The 16,405-nt window shown below is 37.1% G+C and overlaps 2 protein-coding genes across 2 annotated transcripts; both read left to right on the forward strand.

Moving 5' to 3' along the window:
* The first annotated feature begins 3,478 nt into the window (after nt 1-3,478).
* LOC147276694 (cyclase-like protein 2) lies at nt 3,479-7,562 on the forward strand. Its single transcript, XM_086253517.1, has 7 exons — nt 3,479-3,961; nt 4,338-4,382; nt 4,810-4,882; nt 6,116-6,213; nt 6,421-6,491; nt 6,772-6,910; nt 7,150-7,562. The coding sequence occupies exons 1-6, from the start codon at nt 3,589-3,591 to the stop codon at nt 6,895-6,897; spliced, it is 786 nt and encodes a 261-aa protein (XP_086109643.1). The 5' UTR covers nt 3,479-3,588; the 3' UTR covers nt 6,898-6,910; nt 7,150-7,562.
* Nucleotides 7,563-9,265: 1,703 nt separating this feature from the next.
* Nucleotides 9,266-12,131, forward strand: LOC147276695 (DNA-directed RNA polymerases II, IV and V subunit 3-like). Its single transcript, XM_086254211.1, has 3 exons — nt 9,266-9,786; nt 9,995-10,232; nt 11,727-12,131. The coding sequence occupies exons 1-3, from the start codon at nt 9,341-9,343 to the stop codon at nt 11,997-11,999; spliced, it is 957 nt and encodes a 318-aa protein (XP_086110337.1). The 5' UTR covers nt 9,266-9,340; the 3' UTR covers nt 12,000-12,131.
* The last annotated feature ends 4,274 nt before the right edge of the window (nt 12,132-16,405 follow it).

Genomic DNA, 16,405 nt, shown 5'->3' on the forward strand with positions numbered 1-16,405 from the left:
CGAGCCAGTCCTGCAGGAAGGTGTGCAGGGGAAGCCGAACCCCATTCTCAAACATCTCCGGGTACATGGTCACCCATCCTATCGGGGGTCGGCTCGGCTTCTCCCCCTCGGTCGGCAACCTCATCAGCACGGAGTCGGGGACTGAGTATCTACTCCTCAAATCCCTGAGATGGTACTCGGTCATCTCATTGGGGATCTGATCGGCCTTCCACGGCAGTTCCTCGTAGAAGTCCGGGTCGATCGGACTCCCCGTCACCCCCTGAGCCGAGGTCGACGCCTCGTGCCCCCTATCCCTTTCATCCGAGCCCGAGGTGAGTCTGCTCGGAATGGTGGCGATCGGCTCGACGTCGAGAGGTTCTTCGTCACCTCCTTCGACCGTCCCTTGTTCCCAGTCGGAACTCAGTATCTCGGGGTTTTCCTGATCCCCTCGGGCTCGGCGCTCTCCGCCCGGATTGCGGTTCAATGCCGAGCCGGCCTCGTCCAACTCTTCGGACAAGCCATCCCAACTCGCCTCACCCGCAGGTGGGCTTCGGCTCGGCTCGGCCTCACCCACAGATGGGCTTCGGCTCGCCTCGGCCCCACTGTCTCCCTCGAAGGCTTCCCCCGATCCGAGCCGACCACTCGAATCAGTCTCTGACATTACTAACAGTTTTTCTACTTTCTCTCTCTCACTTTATGGATCAAAAAGTTCTTTTTCTCAAGAACACCAAGAACACACCCAGAAAAACCCGAAAAACACAAAAACTCAAGAATGGACAGAATCACTTACTGGTTTTTGTCCGGCCAATCCCTCCACCCCTCACACACTCGGAATGGCTTCGTCTATGATTACGCTTGCCCGAAACCGTGACCGAACTGCTGCACTAACGACGGAGGTAGGAGGAAATTCACGGCGGAGGAGGGAAGAGTTTGCAGAGAGAGAGTGGGAGTTTCTGAAAAAGTTGGAAAGTGAGAGGGAAGAGAGAGAAAGGCATGATTTATACCCCCATGCAAACCGATCTCAGCCCTTCATTTCTAGCGCTTCATATGCCAGATCTTGACACCTGTCAAGCATTCAAAAAATACCCATAACGAGGTGACCCTTACGTTCCCCCATGCAGAAATCAAACGTCTCTTCACCTGTCTCTGAGATATTTTGACTAATCACAAGTCGTCTTGTGTTCGGATCTTCGGGAACCTGGGCTCGTCGGGTTCGGCTCGGATCAAGCAACATGCTACCTTTGGGATTGTCCTTACACTTCAACTTCCAATCCACCACTGCTCGCTCGGATCGGAAGTTGGGGGACTCCTGTTTGTGGGAAAATCCACATCAATCCGAACAGCTAATCACAGCTCGACACGTGGCTGGTCAACATCCACTTCGGAGTTGACTCTCAGTGGTCAAAACTTTGACCCCCACGTCATCACCACTCGGCATCGCCTATGCCAGCTCAGACCGGATCTCCACGCCGGCCCTCCATGTTCGGTCCGAGCCGAACCGATGATCTTCCATGGGATCGAGTGTCCATCTTCCCACGATCATCCCGGTCCGGCTCGGCTCGGCACGGGAGATGGCCTCTTTTCGGGTTCTGGCGTCGACCGGTTAGAGCTCGGAAAGACCCCCAGTCTATGGGATCGGCTCGGCCTGGAATCCCATGCCCGATCCGACCACACATGGACTTCGTGTCTTCACATGAAAACATGTGTTCGTATCGGCTCGGCTCGGCTCTCCGCCGCCATTCCCAGGAAGATCTCAACCAGCATCCACTTCATCATCCAGCGAAGCACTTGATCAGCCAGATCAGCATATCTAAGTTGTTGCATCTACCTTACGAGAATTTGCATCAACAGCCAGGTTGGATGGTGATGCGGCGGCGGCGATCGTGTAGACGACGGTGCATGGTAGCAGTAGAATAAGAAGAAGAGGAAGAAGAAGAATGTGGTGGGTTCTCATGTCATCATTCATGGTTCATTAATTGAACAAGGAAGCAAGCATAAGAGTGAAGTTATATATCGAATTATTGATCAGTCTGAGTCTGTCTGGTTCCATATATTCCTTAATTTGGCAGCTTCAGTGCTGCCAAAGATCATGTTAATGCAAAATTCAGTTTGATTATTGATTGATAGGTGACATGTAATGCAAAGTACGAGCCTCTGGTCGTGCCATATATATATAATAATCATAAATGTGAACTCATATATTGAATTGATCACACACAAAAGTGGGCAATTCACTCGGAGTTTGTCTGGTTCGGATCGTAAAGGTACGAGCCTTTAGAAATCAGTAATAAAAGAGATGGTTGAAATAATAAGGAAATTTTTTTAACAAAATGACTTCAATTATATCCCATTTTACAGTTGAATATGCCTTGTTACTATTTTACTGATAATTTCTAAAGTGATTTTGCCCCATCACAATATCTGGCATAAAAAATAGGTGACCTATCATCACGTGATTTCTAAAATTAGATGACATCATCAAAATAGGTCACGTAATTTCTAAAAATAGGTGACATTTTGCCCTATCACAATATTCGGCATCAAATAGAAAAATGATTAAGAAAACCCAAAAACATAAGAAAACATCAAAGCCCAACAAAACTTTTGGGAAGAAAAACACATAAAGTTGAAATCCACTAAGCACAAACGAAACTAGATTCAAGAGAATATAAAATGCCCAGATCTTGGGGTCACAGGTAATTCCCGTCCAAATTGCAGGGTCCTTGGTCGCTTTTTCTTGTTCAAGACAGAGAGATACACATGAAAATCATTCATAAAGTAAAAATTATATTTGGAATTAAGATGACAATTGCCCTATAAAACTTCATTTTCGCTATGGCTCAAGTGGGTTCCTTTAACCAAACTATTGCTTACTTAGCCGTTAGCATTTGGTTCAACAATCAGAGCCACAGGGAATTGAGAAACTTAGACCTTTTACAGTAATATCACAACATCGAAACGTTATTTTATGGTACCGTAACACCACATAGGTGACATAGTGTTACTAATAAAAAACGATAGACTAAACCAAGTCTTCGTTTGTTTACTCAAAGAAAGATGCATATACAAATATATGTGTATGTATAATTGTATATATATATATATATATATATATAGCAAGAGTTTATTAATTAATTACGGGTAATCAACAGTGCAAAACATGATTTAAGAAAAATTAAATCATAATTAATAACAGAGTATGGAAAGATGGCAGGTTGGACTGATGCATAGAGAAGTTTCTTCGACCATAAGTAGAAAGTAGAAAGTAATGGACTTGAGGCTGGAAAACAACAGAAAGCTTGGAATAAAGTGGGATTGAGGCTTGAGGCTGGGCTGGGCTGGGCTGGACCCTTTTGTTTTTTGTGGGTATTCAGCCTACTTCTACATTCCATACATGCCATGCTCATCCTGAAATAAATGCTCTCAAACTAAACTCCACAAGTCCAGCTCAACTCATTAAAAGATTCTTACATAAGCATAAATTTTTGTGATTTTTTTTATCAGATTCTCAATCTGAATTATTGAGTAATCAGATTCTTACTTGAATGTGTGGTTTTGGACATAACAACATTATATACCACGTACCTTCCCCCATCACTTGTTAACCTCATGCTCAAAACCATGAACCAACTTCATCTTCTTCCTCTTTTGGTCACACTCCTTTACTTCATCCTCGCTTCCTCCGGGTCTACGGGTGTCGGGGACACCCCGAAACCCGTACGGAGAGAAGTATACGGTAATGGCCGAATCTTTGACATCACCCACAGGTATACTCCTGACATTCCTGTGTATGGCTCCAAGGATGGGATCGGCCACTTCCTGTGGCTGCAACTGAGCATGAAGAACGGTTCTCTCACCAACAACTCCCAGTTCAAGCTGCTTGCTCACACTGGTACCCATGTTGATGCCCCTGGCCACGTGTTCGATGACTACTTTGATGCAGGCTTTGATGTAGATCAGCTTGATTTGGATGTGCTCAACGGTAATTCATGCTAATAACCAATGTGATTATGTATGATTTAAAGAGTTATATATGTTAATAGTGGGGGATTTCCCAATTAATTTGTTTTGGTGTCCAAATCCAATCATATCATAAAAAAATGAATGAAAATTACGCTATGCAATTTAGATATGGGTGTTGTATCAACTCCAAATTTGATTAGTAGCTGTAGCTCCCCTCAATTTTTTTCTTAATTTTGAAATTGTTGAAAAAAGAGAGGGAATAAAAAAATTTTGATGAGGGATAATAAAAGAATTAAAAAATTGAGGGAGAGTACTGGTCAAATTTTGGACAAATATTGGGGTTCAAGTAGCAACACCTACTAGTTAATGATTTTGCTCATTGATTCTTTTCATAGGTCCTGCACTTGTTGTTGATGTTCCAAGGAATAGCAACATAACAGGTATGCCTTTTCACTATGTTCCAAATTGTTGGATTTCACTATGTATGTTCAAATTGTTGTATGCCTTTTCACATACTTATATAGTTCATGTTTTCAGTAGCATTACTAGCTTAAGTGAACCTCCAATTTTATTGCATCTCAAATGCTTAATTTGGTATATGAATTTCACACTTCATCTTCTGTTTTTTTCACAATTGTCTTGCATATCTCATAATGTGAAATTAAGTAAATTTATTTAGAGGTGAATAAAAAATCACGCACTCAATGAAAAGTCAACTTAATCAGTGAATCGCAAGAGAAGATTTAGGCATATTTGTCACTGTCAATAATATTTCTTAAATAATTGTTATTTTTATAAATTTTGAGTATATATATAATTTTATCCTCTAAGCCTTTTTCTTGTCTTATTCTCCTCTATCTTTTACAGCTGAAGTTATGAAGTCCTTAAACATTCCCAAGGGTACGCGCCGCGTTCTTTTCAGGACTTTAAATACTGACAGGTAAGTGTATATGAAATAAGATCAACTTATATTTTTTGTGTTGATATGATGTTAATGACCCAGTAAGCAGAGGAGGAGCCTATTCCTTTTTTCTTTTTTTTTTTGGCCACTGAGGAGGATCCTCTTCCTTATAAATATGACTAAACTCTTGCTCTTTTGTGGTGTAATTAAAAGTTGTAAAAAAGAAAGAAATGGTTATATATAGTTCTTGATTAAACAAGAAAAAAACGAAAGAGTGTCACTATTCACACTCCTCATTCCTGTTTTCCCACCCCCTCATGTAAAAAATTTCATTATAATTTTCTCTTTTTATAAATTACCAAAAAGATATAAACAACGAAATAAAGCAGCTACAGCAACCTATCTCCCATGAAACCCATTCAGAGGAATTGAGAGAAGGAGATAGAAGAAAGTGAAGTCTTTTGATTATGATCAAGATGATTACAAAAGAATATGATCGTGTAGATATATACATGAGCTAAGCTAAGCTTACAGAGCCACAACCCAGCTAACCAAACTAACTGAATTATAACCAAAATACTAACAGACCCAACCATGTGTCATAACCTCATAGGCTGAATAGTAACTAAATTTGAACAGCTATATCCACTGAAATACAGATATGTGGCATCATACTTAACACATGTGAGGTGCTGCAAATTGATGGATGATGGGCATTTGGGCATTGCTTTTTTGATCATGGAAGTTGTTTTGTATTTTCATTATATTAGATCTTGTAATCATTTGAGCTCTAAGCTCAGTCTTTTCCTAACCACATTAGGATTTGCAAAAAGACATGGTCTAAAGTTCCATCTATTATGATCTAACATAAGTCCACATCAACCGGCTTTCTCCCCTGCTCTCTCCCATGGCAGCTTGGTAGCTTTCATATTTTATTTTTCTTTTTAAGGTTAGGGTTAAAACTTGGATGAGGAAGGGAAAGATGAAGAAGATAAAATAGGCAGGGATAATTTGGGAATAATGAGAGTGAGATAAGTAAATTGGTGTCTTTCTAAAATTTGGAAGAGGTGGGAAATAAGGTGGGTGGTGAAATAGGAATGGGGGTGGGAATAGTGCCACTCAACACGAAAATAAAAAGGGGAACTTCTTCTTTATATATCATGCAATAATCAGACAGCCTAAATATATAATATCAGTGCATACAAACAGCTTACAAGGCCAGAAAGTAATGTTGAATCTGAAAAAGACATGATATCTTATGTCATTTTTTAGGGGGCTGATGCATAAAAAGGAATTTGACTCAAGCTATGTGGGATTCACAGAGGATGGAGCAAAATGGGTAGTAGATAACACAGACATCAAACTTGTTGGTAAGACATTAATTTATTGTCTAATCTTAATTATATGTTAATTGAATTCTCAACAAAATTACTCCCATTTTTTGTTATTCAGTTTAGAGTACATGTAATCCCTTTCTGTGAAAGATAATCAAATTCCTGTACATGTGATGATTGTGATCCCTTTCCATTACAAATGGTTGTGCTTGCACTTATACTCCTGTCTGTTTTTGAATACAGGAACTGATTACTTTTCCATTGCTACCTATGATGATGCTATTCCGGCTCATGTTGCTTTTCTCAAGGGCAGGGTAAAATCTTTATTTGATAGAATGCAGCTCTTCCATGTTTTCACCTAGGCCTGGCCAACCGATGTTCTGTTTTTGAAGGGCCAACTCAGTCCATTGAAAGACTGAATGTGATCATTATAAAGCACATAACTTGTTTTTCAAACTTAGTTGCCTGTATTTGATTTCCTGACTTAATTCTTTACAATGTAATTGGAAATTTTGAATTCTATTAATGAAGCTCCTGTTTAGATCTTGTTGCAACCCTCAACATTAAACTGCTGGTATATATATGCTTGATCAGGATATCATTCCTATGGAAGGCCTAAAGCTTGATGACATTCAACCAGGAAACTACTCTGTACATTGCTTACCTCTAAGGTTGCTTGGTGCTGAAGGAGCACCAACAAGATGCATCCTTATCAAATGAGATTACCCAGCTTGTAAGTATACTTGGTTGCAATGTGAACTACACCCATAACTTTGTGTCAAATTATTTGTGATCATCTGAACTGTTGAATGCCAAATCCCACTTCTTAAGCTAATAAGTAGATAACAGAACATACTTCTAATAATGCTTTACCTTTTCTGTATTTTCATATATGTGCCCCATATGCTTAAATAATGTGTATATATATATATACATATATGCTAATATAAACTTGTTACTGACTATTTGCAGGAGCAGAGATGGTGAAAGGAATAAAGAAACAGTACATGTTATGGATATATATATATATCCCTCCTACTCTTGTTGTTAGTATATCGAGATATGCCCCTTGTTTATGGCATCTGCTAGACATTGTAATATGCTGATAATTAATCATAAGAATATATTATAATTTATAGATAAGTCATGGAAGCAACCAGTTCTACAACAACAAACTACAAAGTAGTAGTTTAGGCTTTATACACTTAATTAGACAACCAATTAGCTTAGAACATGCATGGCCTTTCCTTGTAATGAGTCAAATAGATCCATATGAACTGATTGCCAGTTTAGTTTCAAAAAGGACAAACCAATTTGCTGTATTGTAAATTAAATTGATATAAATTGTGTAAATGATATATATGATTTTTATAAGGGTTTGTGCCTTTGTGGACTGTACCTTTCTCCTCCTTTTGGCTAAGATCAAGGGCAGGCTGTAATCATGTCAATGTTTTTGTAGACTTAAGGTTGGTCTTATATGTCCTTATTAATCCACTTTCTTTAGCTATATGGATTTGGGCTTTTGTATATTTGGGATTCTACAAAATCAATAGGAAATTATCCTACTCACTTTATATTATTGAAGTGTTCTCTAATGTAGCCAATTTTTGGTCAATAGATTTAATGCCAAATCTACCTTCTAAGAAATAATGAAATAGGATTAAAGATTAATGGGAAATCAATGCGGTGTCTATCAAAGAGTCTTCGATGATCAAATTAGTACGAAATTCTCTCATGAGAGATGGAGTTCATGCTTGATCTTAATATTCTCTTAACTTAAAGAGATGATCGTCATGGATAGTTTTTCCAAAATTATTTAACACATAAACCAAATTGGCCAAGGCAAGGCCACAACACCATAAGTCTGAGCTCACACACTCAACTTACCATGCTCTGAGACGGGCCAAACGGCTTGTCAGAGGCTTATCTTAATCTTTTTAGATTAGGGACTCTTTTGGAAAATCCCTCCTTCCATAATATTTAGAGGCTTAGAGCTTTTGCTTCTGGAAGGGCCAGTTTGGTATTGCTGTGAGAAACAGCTGTGAACTAAAGTCAGCTGTAAAGTAAAGCAGTTGAGTGTTTGGTAAACTATGTTTTCAAAAGTGTTGTGAGTGCAAAAAACAGTATCAAAGTGTTTGGTAAATGTTAATATAAAAATGCTGTGACTGTGTATAATTATTAAAATGGACATGATGCTGAAAGTGCATTTCACTTATTTGTTTGGTAAAAATAATATGTTTTTTTACTTGTTTTTGAAATTTTTGACTACAAATTTTTATTAGCATTAATTTTTCTAAGAACAACATTATTAAATAAGTATGCCTATTATTTTTTTAGGTATATTATAATTTTAATCCTATAAATAAAATATCATAATTAATTATCACAATATAAAATATAACTAATAATGAACATATTTTTTAATTTAAAATAAACAAATAAAAATCATAGAAATCAATAAGGGTATTGTGGGTAAAATAAAATATTCATTGTTGCTGTGAGTCACTGCAGCTTTTAAAAGCACCTAGAAACCTACTTTCTGTTTTTGTTGTGAGGAGTTGAGAATTGTGAGGAAAAACAGTTTTTTATTTTTTTACCAAACACCAAAACTGTTGTAGGTGATTGAGAATTGTCATCCACAGTAGCTTTTGGGTCCTCCACCGCAATCCCAAACGGGGCCGCAGTCTTAAGACATCATACCATAAGGGTCTAAGCATTAATTTATTTCTAAATTAAAGGATTATGGTTTTAAAATCTCTGAAATAATACGGTTTGTTAATATGTGACATTTTGAAAACTATCTTTAAATTACGATCCCACATGCTTTTCTTCAGAGAGAATCTTTCCCCTCACTCCTAATTATAATTTTAATGGATCGCCACCATTTATACCCCTCATTAATAGCATAATCAAAATTTTCCTCTTTAATAAGAATAAGTTTTATTAATTTTTTTTCACTAAATTATCTCATTTCATGATATGAAGTTATGAACTATGAATATGGTGTGGCATTAAATGTAATTATGTACAATGCGAGGGGTATATAAGCAACCATGTAAGTGACATACAAGCCCCAAGGCCAAAACCCTGTGACCGTGAGCCATTCCGTCTTCACCAAAACCCTTCTCTCAGAGACACTCAGACTCAGACAGTGAGAAGAAAAATGGAGGGCAAATCGTACCAGAGGTTCCCGCGCGTGAAAATCCGGGAGATGAGGGACGACTACATGAAGTTCGAGCTGCGCGACACCGACGCGAGCGTGGCCAACGCGCTGCGGCGCGTGATGATCGCCGAGGTCCCCACGGTGGCCATCGACCTCGTGGAGATCGAGATCAACTCCTCCGTCCTCAACGACGAGTTCATCGCCCACCGCCTAGGCCTCATCCCCTTGACCAGCGACCGCGCCATGAGCATGCGCTTCTCACGTGACTGCGACGCCTGCGACGGCGATGGCCAGTGCGAGTACTGCTCAGTCGAGTTTCACCTCCGCGCCAAGTGCCACTCCGACCAGACCCTCGACGTCACCAGCAAGGACCTCCTCAGCTCCGACCACACCGTTGTCCCCGTCGATTTCTCCGATTCCGCCGGCTTGGAGTCCTCCGAACAAAGGTATTGAAGATTGAATATTTTAGGGTTTCGTTTCGATTTTTCATCTTGTTTGGAGTATATTGTTATACGTCTCTGTTTTTGCTTCGAATTTTGATTTGGGTTTCGCAATGTGAACATTTTTGTGCTGAATTGTGGGTCCGTTGTGTCAATAAGAGCATGATTGTTGCTCTATTTAAATTGGGTTTTGGGTTACTTTTTTGTGGTGTAGGGGGATTATCATTGTGAAGTTACGACGAGGGCAAGAGCTGAGGCTGAGGGCCATTGCTCGAAAAGGGATTGGTAAAGATCATGCAAAGTGGTCACCTGCGGCCACTGTCACTTTCATGTACGAACCTGACATTCGAATCAATGAGGAGATGATGGATGAGTTGACCTACGAGGAGAAGAAAGCTTGGGTTGAAAGTAGTCCTACCAAAGTCTTTGACCTTGATCCTAAAACCCATAAGGTTGGTTGTTTCTTACGTCCGTGCTTTGTTTGAATGGAAATGATAGTTTAGTTTATAATTTTGTCAATAGTAGATTTTGTCTTGGAGACATCTTATAAAATTCATTGCTTTGAAGGGATTGGAGAAGTTATCCAACTCGTTGCATTGCGGTTCATTGTTTTCCTTAGAAATGTGGACCCTGCATACATGTTTGTGTGTTTAATCTGTACCTCATCTTATAATACATTGCTTTATAGTGGGTGGGATGGGGGTTCTAGCTCATGTTTGCACCATTTGGATGTGAACTAATTGCTCTAGCTATCAACCTGTTTTTATAATTTTTTTTAGAGTAAAAATCTTGTATATCATCCTGTTGCTGCTATAAACCCGGATAGTCGGATACAGGGAGTCACCCAAATGATGACCGAATCTCCAAAAGGTTTTTGTTTGGAGACATACAGTGACAGTTGTTACATAATGTTATGAGTAGTAGGTGGGTAGATGTTTACTGCTTATGGTGAGATTGTGCCGCTGAAAGTTATCAATTCCTTAAATCCTAGGCTGCATGAACTATAGAATAGTCTGTTTGCAGCAAGATGTGGTTTTTAGGAGGGAACACAGTTACACAGGTCATGATGGATGGGGGAAACAGTAGATGAAGAAAATACTGGTGATTATGAGACGTAGTTTAGTTCAGACTTAGTTCTAGTTTGTGTTGCTAGATCTTGTGGGTTTTTACAAAGTGCAGTAAGAATCAGAGTGCTCTGAGGATTCCAAAAAGCACAGGAACTGGATACTGTAATGAGATAGAAGTGGCTACCACATCAATGGTCATTCAGTGTATCTGTGGTCATCCCATATAATTGAATTGTTGCATGACCATTGATGGTTTTATGTGGAATATATCATCTTAAATGGAGCCACTTTTGAAATCATGACCAGTAACATAATACTTTTCGTGGCTCCGTTAAAGTTCACGAGTTATTAGCTTAAAATCATTATATAAATTTGGGTGATGCATTCTATGTTCATGAGACAACCAAAAAGGGTCCTAGTCATTGTCCATCCTGAAGACACTGGTGCTATAAATATATTGGAATTATAGCTACAATTATTTACGCAATTCACTTTATTTTTTTCAAGGGTTTCTTTAGCAAGTATAGAGTGCCCTATAAACAATCTTAAATTTTAATTGAAGGGGAATAAATGTAATAAAATAGAACAGTTTGTAACTGGCTTATGCTCCAAGCCATTTATATGGTGTGCATTTGAGACATGTTTTGCATAATCTTTTTAGCTGAGTACAAATATGATGGAGGGTCATATTAATTCATTTGAATCTTGTATTATGACCATAACTATGCATTTCCAGCAAAAATAAGAAAGATAAATAGTGGTAAATAACGTTTTCCCTGATGCAATTATCATTGATTCGCTTATATATCCATAATTCATGAGCTATCTTTTTTTCTTTTTGTTACTTTTTGTTTCCTTTTTGTACTTCTACTTTGAAAGGTCACGGTAGTTGATGCTGAAGCATACACTTACGATGATGAAGTGCTCAAGAAAGCAGAAGCTATGGGGAAGCCTGGGCTTGTGGATATTGTTGCTAAAGAAGATAGTTTTATATTCACGGTGGAATCTACTGGTGCAGTTAAAGCTTCTCAGTTGTTACTCAATGCCATAGAAGTCCTGAAACAGAAGCTGGATGCTGTGCGCCTTTCTGAGGATACTGTAGAAGCTGATGATCAATTTGGTGAATTGGGTGCACATATGCGAGGAGGATAATCATCAGAGCTCCTAAATTGTTCTTTTGTAGATTTCTATGGGATCACATTTTGTTTCTGGGCATGTTTATGTGCTGCTTTAACTACCTATACGAATTTAGGTAACTCTGGATGCTAATCTATATTCTGCTAAGCATGTCCATATCTGCCCTGACATGTTTCTTTCTTTTATAAGAAACGATAAGTCACTTAATAAAGAAACCTCCTAAAGGCAGCTACAAAGTAGAAACAATAAACACAACTTTCTATACATCAAAAAAAAACAGAACGAAAATCTAAGACATTGCAGCTCTTCAATTTGAAGAGATAGCAAAGAGAGAACTGCCCCCAAATTCTGAAGATACCCAAAGCGAAATACGAAAACAAATGCATTAAAATCTAGTGCAGCTTGCACTTGTACATTCATCTTAGTTGCCTATTACCAAGGTTGCACCAAGGACTCGCTTTTTGTGCAGATCTTCCACGTGTATTTTTCATGTATGAAACTTGAAAGTAAAATAATGTGTAGTTTAGAGGCCGCAACAAAAGGCAAATGTAACTGCAGAACTTGGTTGATTTGGTTGGGGGTGGAGCAGTAGACAATTATAATTTGGTTGTGACTTGTGAGCCTTGGAACGGATTCTAAGAGAAATCAAGCCCTTGTGGGTTTGGGCATGGGACAGGCCTTAAGATCATACCCTTTCTTCTTATGCAGGCATATACACTATGGAATGTGATCCTGTATTTTAACTAGCAAAAGAAATAGCTTCTATTTCACCACTCATCTGAAGAAAAGAAAAAAAAAAAAAACAGCTCGTATGCTTTGGAAAATAGAATAAGATTAATCTTTTACTTTGGAAACAGATCCTAATGATATCTTATCCCTTATGAGTGACGATGTGGCTTTCGTTGTTGGATTGAGATTAATACAATAATACTGGAAATTTCTATACGTGACCATTTTTTAATCTTCAAATGTTAACGAGTTGACTTTTCTATTATTAGAATATAGATTCTTAAATTTTATGTCATATTACATATAATCACTTTTGACTTATGAATGTTAATAGGTTCACCTTTCCATTATTAGGGTGTAGTTTTTACACCATTAAATGTGATTGTATGTCATGAATGACCATACCAAAATAGAATTATAGATTCTTCACTAAATATAGAGTGTATGTCATATCAATGTACTAAATACAACCTCCAATAATACTAAGTGGACCAAAAAATTGTCCAAAATTTTATCACTTGAATGATATGACATAACTTGGCATGAAAGTACTATACTCAAAAAAATAAAAATTGAAATGGGACCAAACATGAACAAAAGAATTGGTCAACATCTTAGGATTTGTTTAGGTGTAGCATTATTCTTGCAATAAACTCAAGCTGTTAGCCGTAGGTATAGAACAGTATACGTAATAAATAAGTAAAATCATGTGCTTTACTGTCTTTTGCTATTACTATTAACCTATATATATATATATATATATATGATTCATACATACTTTAATCCCAGGAGTTCATGTGCCTAGTCAAAAAAGTCAATAAAATCAAGTAAATGGTTGTGATGAATGAAGCTGCTTCTGCTGCATCTTCTTCTTCATTGTTATTTATTTACTTTGTTTGGGAGGATGGAGAAGAGTTGATGGCATACCAACTTTCAATGCTGTACTATGAGTCTATGACAAGAGTCACGGGATTTGTTTTTATAGGAAATAAAATGTGGGCCAAATAATTTATACCCTTTTGGAGTTGCAGGGTGTGTATATGAGACAATAGGCCAGGACCCTCTTGCTTCACTGAGATAGTGATGAACTAAAGTCTAAAGAATAGTTATTTCGTCCTGTAACATGTACATAGATGGTTTTTAAGTTGTTATCGATTACATATCTGGAGGTGTCAACTGTCCATATCACGTTACAAATATTGCAATTGAATTGTCTATGTCACATTATCACCCATATCTTTATATATATCTTAAAAATCCCAAAACTATTTGAAGTAAACCACAGGGGCTCTATGCGGTCCTTTCCATATCTTGAAATGTAATCCCCTTTTGTTGTAGTGATAACCAAATTGGTAATGCCCATGAACTATTAGTACCTGAGGAGATTCAAAAACTTATAAATGTATACAATAAGTAATGTTTTATTGTGGGAGAGTATAAGATGTTAGGTTGATAGATTATTAATTTAATTTAGGGTAAATTACAATTTAATACCTCAACTTTACCTCGGATTTCAAGTTAGTACCTCAAGTTCAAAAAGTTGAAATTTCATGCCTCAACTTTCATTTTGTTTCAAGTTAATACCTCTGTTAGTCTTGCCGTCAAAAAGACCGTTATCTGATGACGTGACACACGACTAAAAGGCTTTATTTCAATTTAGTACCTCAACTTTATCATATTTTTCAAGTTCATACCTCAAGTTCAAAAACTTGCAAATAAATAAATGTTTTCCAGTTTTTATCTCAACTTCACCCCAGTTTTTTACCCATCAAATCTCTACCAAAATTATCAATCTTATATTCATTTTGAAGCTATGAATCTCCTTTTTACAACCATATAAAAATCATGCAAAAAAGAGTTATGAAACCCAATATAATTGGTCATACAGTAGGCTACCTGAAAGTGCCAAATTTTTCAAACAAATTGACAATTTCGGGTAGCCTAATTTGTGACTACTTCTTTCACGTTTCATAGCTCCTTTTTGAATTATTTCTATATATTTATAAAGATGAGATTCATAGCTTCAAAATGACTATAAAATTGTTGATTTTGGTGAAGATTTGATAGGTTAAAAGTTGAGGTGAAGTTGAGATAAAAATTAGAAACTATTTATTTATTTGCAAGTTTTTTAACTTGAGGTATGAACTTGAAAAACATGATAAAGTTGAGGTACTAAATTGAAATGAAGCCTTTTAGTGGTGTGACACGTCATCAGATAACGATCTTTTTGACGGTCAGACTAACAGAGGTATTAATTTAAAACAAAATAAAAGTTGAGACATAGAATTACAACTTTTTAAATTTGAGGTACTAACTTAAAATCTGAAATAAAGTTGAAGTATTAAATTGTAATTTACACATAATTAATCGTATAAATTGACAACCGATAAAATATCATGTTAGATTCTCACTTCCAATTTATTCTCTTACACTTATGTACAAGAGAAAAGAATTTTAACCACAAAAAAAAAAAAAAAAAAAATCCTTCCTCATTTAATGTCTTATAACTAAGTTGGGACTTCGGAGTAAAATTAATGGAGTTTTTCAGCAAAATAGCTGTCAATTTAGTCCATGTGGACCCAAAAAATTTCAATACTAGTAACCAGTGGGCCTTGCATTGGATAGGGCATTTCAAGTTGTCACCTAACACCTATTAGGCTATTACTACTAGACCCAAGCCTAAATTCTAAAGTCCAAACCCTTTGAAAACATTTGTTGATAGTGGTGGTAACTCTAGCCTGTCAAAAGATACCCAAATCTTTGTCTGAGAAGCCAGACATGCTCTCAGAATGGCAGCCAAGTTTCACAGATATGGGACATGGCTGACCCTTCAAAACCCCTAAAACTTCTCTTGTCCTTTTCTTCTGACCCTGTAAAGGGACTCTTGAGGCTGAAAAGGTGTAACCTACTTGGCCTTGTAATTAATTTCACCTCCTATAGAGAAGAAAAAATAGGGACCATTCATTTACCTAAAAACAAAAAACTAAAAAAGAAGAATAGGGACCATTTGCCCTCTGTTATAAAATAGTGTGGTTGCTGGTAAACTTTTATTTACAACTTCATAGTAACATAATTTTGTGCAAATCAATAAAACACTACTATAGCTCAAATTGGTAACACCAACTCAAGTCAAAGTCTAGAAATCTACAATGTTTTTAGGTTTTTTTTTGTACACATTTGGTCACATGTAAATTTACTACTCAATTTTCATAGGCAAATTACATATGGGATAAAGAAAATGGACCACTAATTTATTCTTATTATACAAGTTGTTTCATGCATGATTTAGTAATGAGTACTTGACTTGAATAGCCTTTTTCAAAAATGTAGGAATGTACTAGTTTTAAGGTTTTTATGCACATAATGTTGTGTATTGATTTAGGCATTTAGCTTAAAAACTATTTTCAATCATGCGTGGTAAAATGAACCCAATGAAGAGTCACGGTTTTATGATTTTCCCCAAAAGAAAAAAAAATCAACCATGGACCACCTAAAATATGAGTTTCAAGTTTCAACATAAATCCTATATATAGAATGTTGCTTGTCTATATATACTCCTTCAACACTTTCAATCCCTTGGACCCCTCTATATAAATATATTAATATAACTATATTTGTGTGTGCATAATATGTAACATGTGAGTATGTGACACTTGTGGGGCATTCATTTTGGGCTCATTGAAGGAGATTTA

This window comes from Dryas octopetala, chromosome 8, assembly GCF_963921425.1.
Source record: "Dryas octopetala chromosome 8, drDryOcto1.1, whole genome shotgun sequence".
Lineage (NCBI taxonomy): Eukaryota > Viridiplantae > Streptophyta > Magnoliopsida > Rosales > Rosaceae > Dryas > Dryas octopetala.

Bases quoted from the DNA above. Each gene is read 5' to 3' on its own strand.
- LOC147276695 (XM_086254211.1), top strand. From the start codon at position 9,341: ATGGAGGGCAAATCGTACCAGAGGTTCCCGCGCGTGAAAATCCGGGAG. The intron at 9,787-9,994 runs GTATTGAAGATT...TTTGTGGTGTAG, and splicing joins TTGGAGTCCTCCGAACAAAG to GGGGATTATCATTGTGAAGT. The intron at 10,233-11,726 runs GTTGGTTGTTTC...CTACTTTGAAAG, and splicing joins TTGATCCTAAAACCCATAAG to GTCACGGTAGTTGATGCTGA.
- LOC147276694 (XM_086253517.1), top strand. From the start codon at position 3,589: ATGCTCAAAACCATGAACCAACTTCATCTTCTTCCTCTTTTGGTCACA. The intron at 6,214-6,420 runs GTAAGACATTAA...TTTTGAATACAG, and splicing joins CACAGACATCAAACTTGTTG to GAACTGATTACTTTTCCATT. The intron at 6,492-6,771 runs GTAAAATCTTTA...ATGCTTGATCAG, and splicing joins TTGCTTTTCTCAAGGGCAGG to GATATCATTCCTATGGAAGG.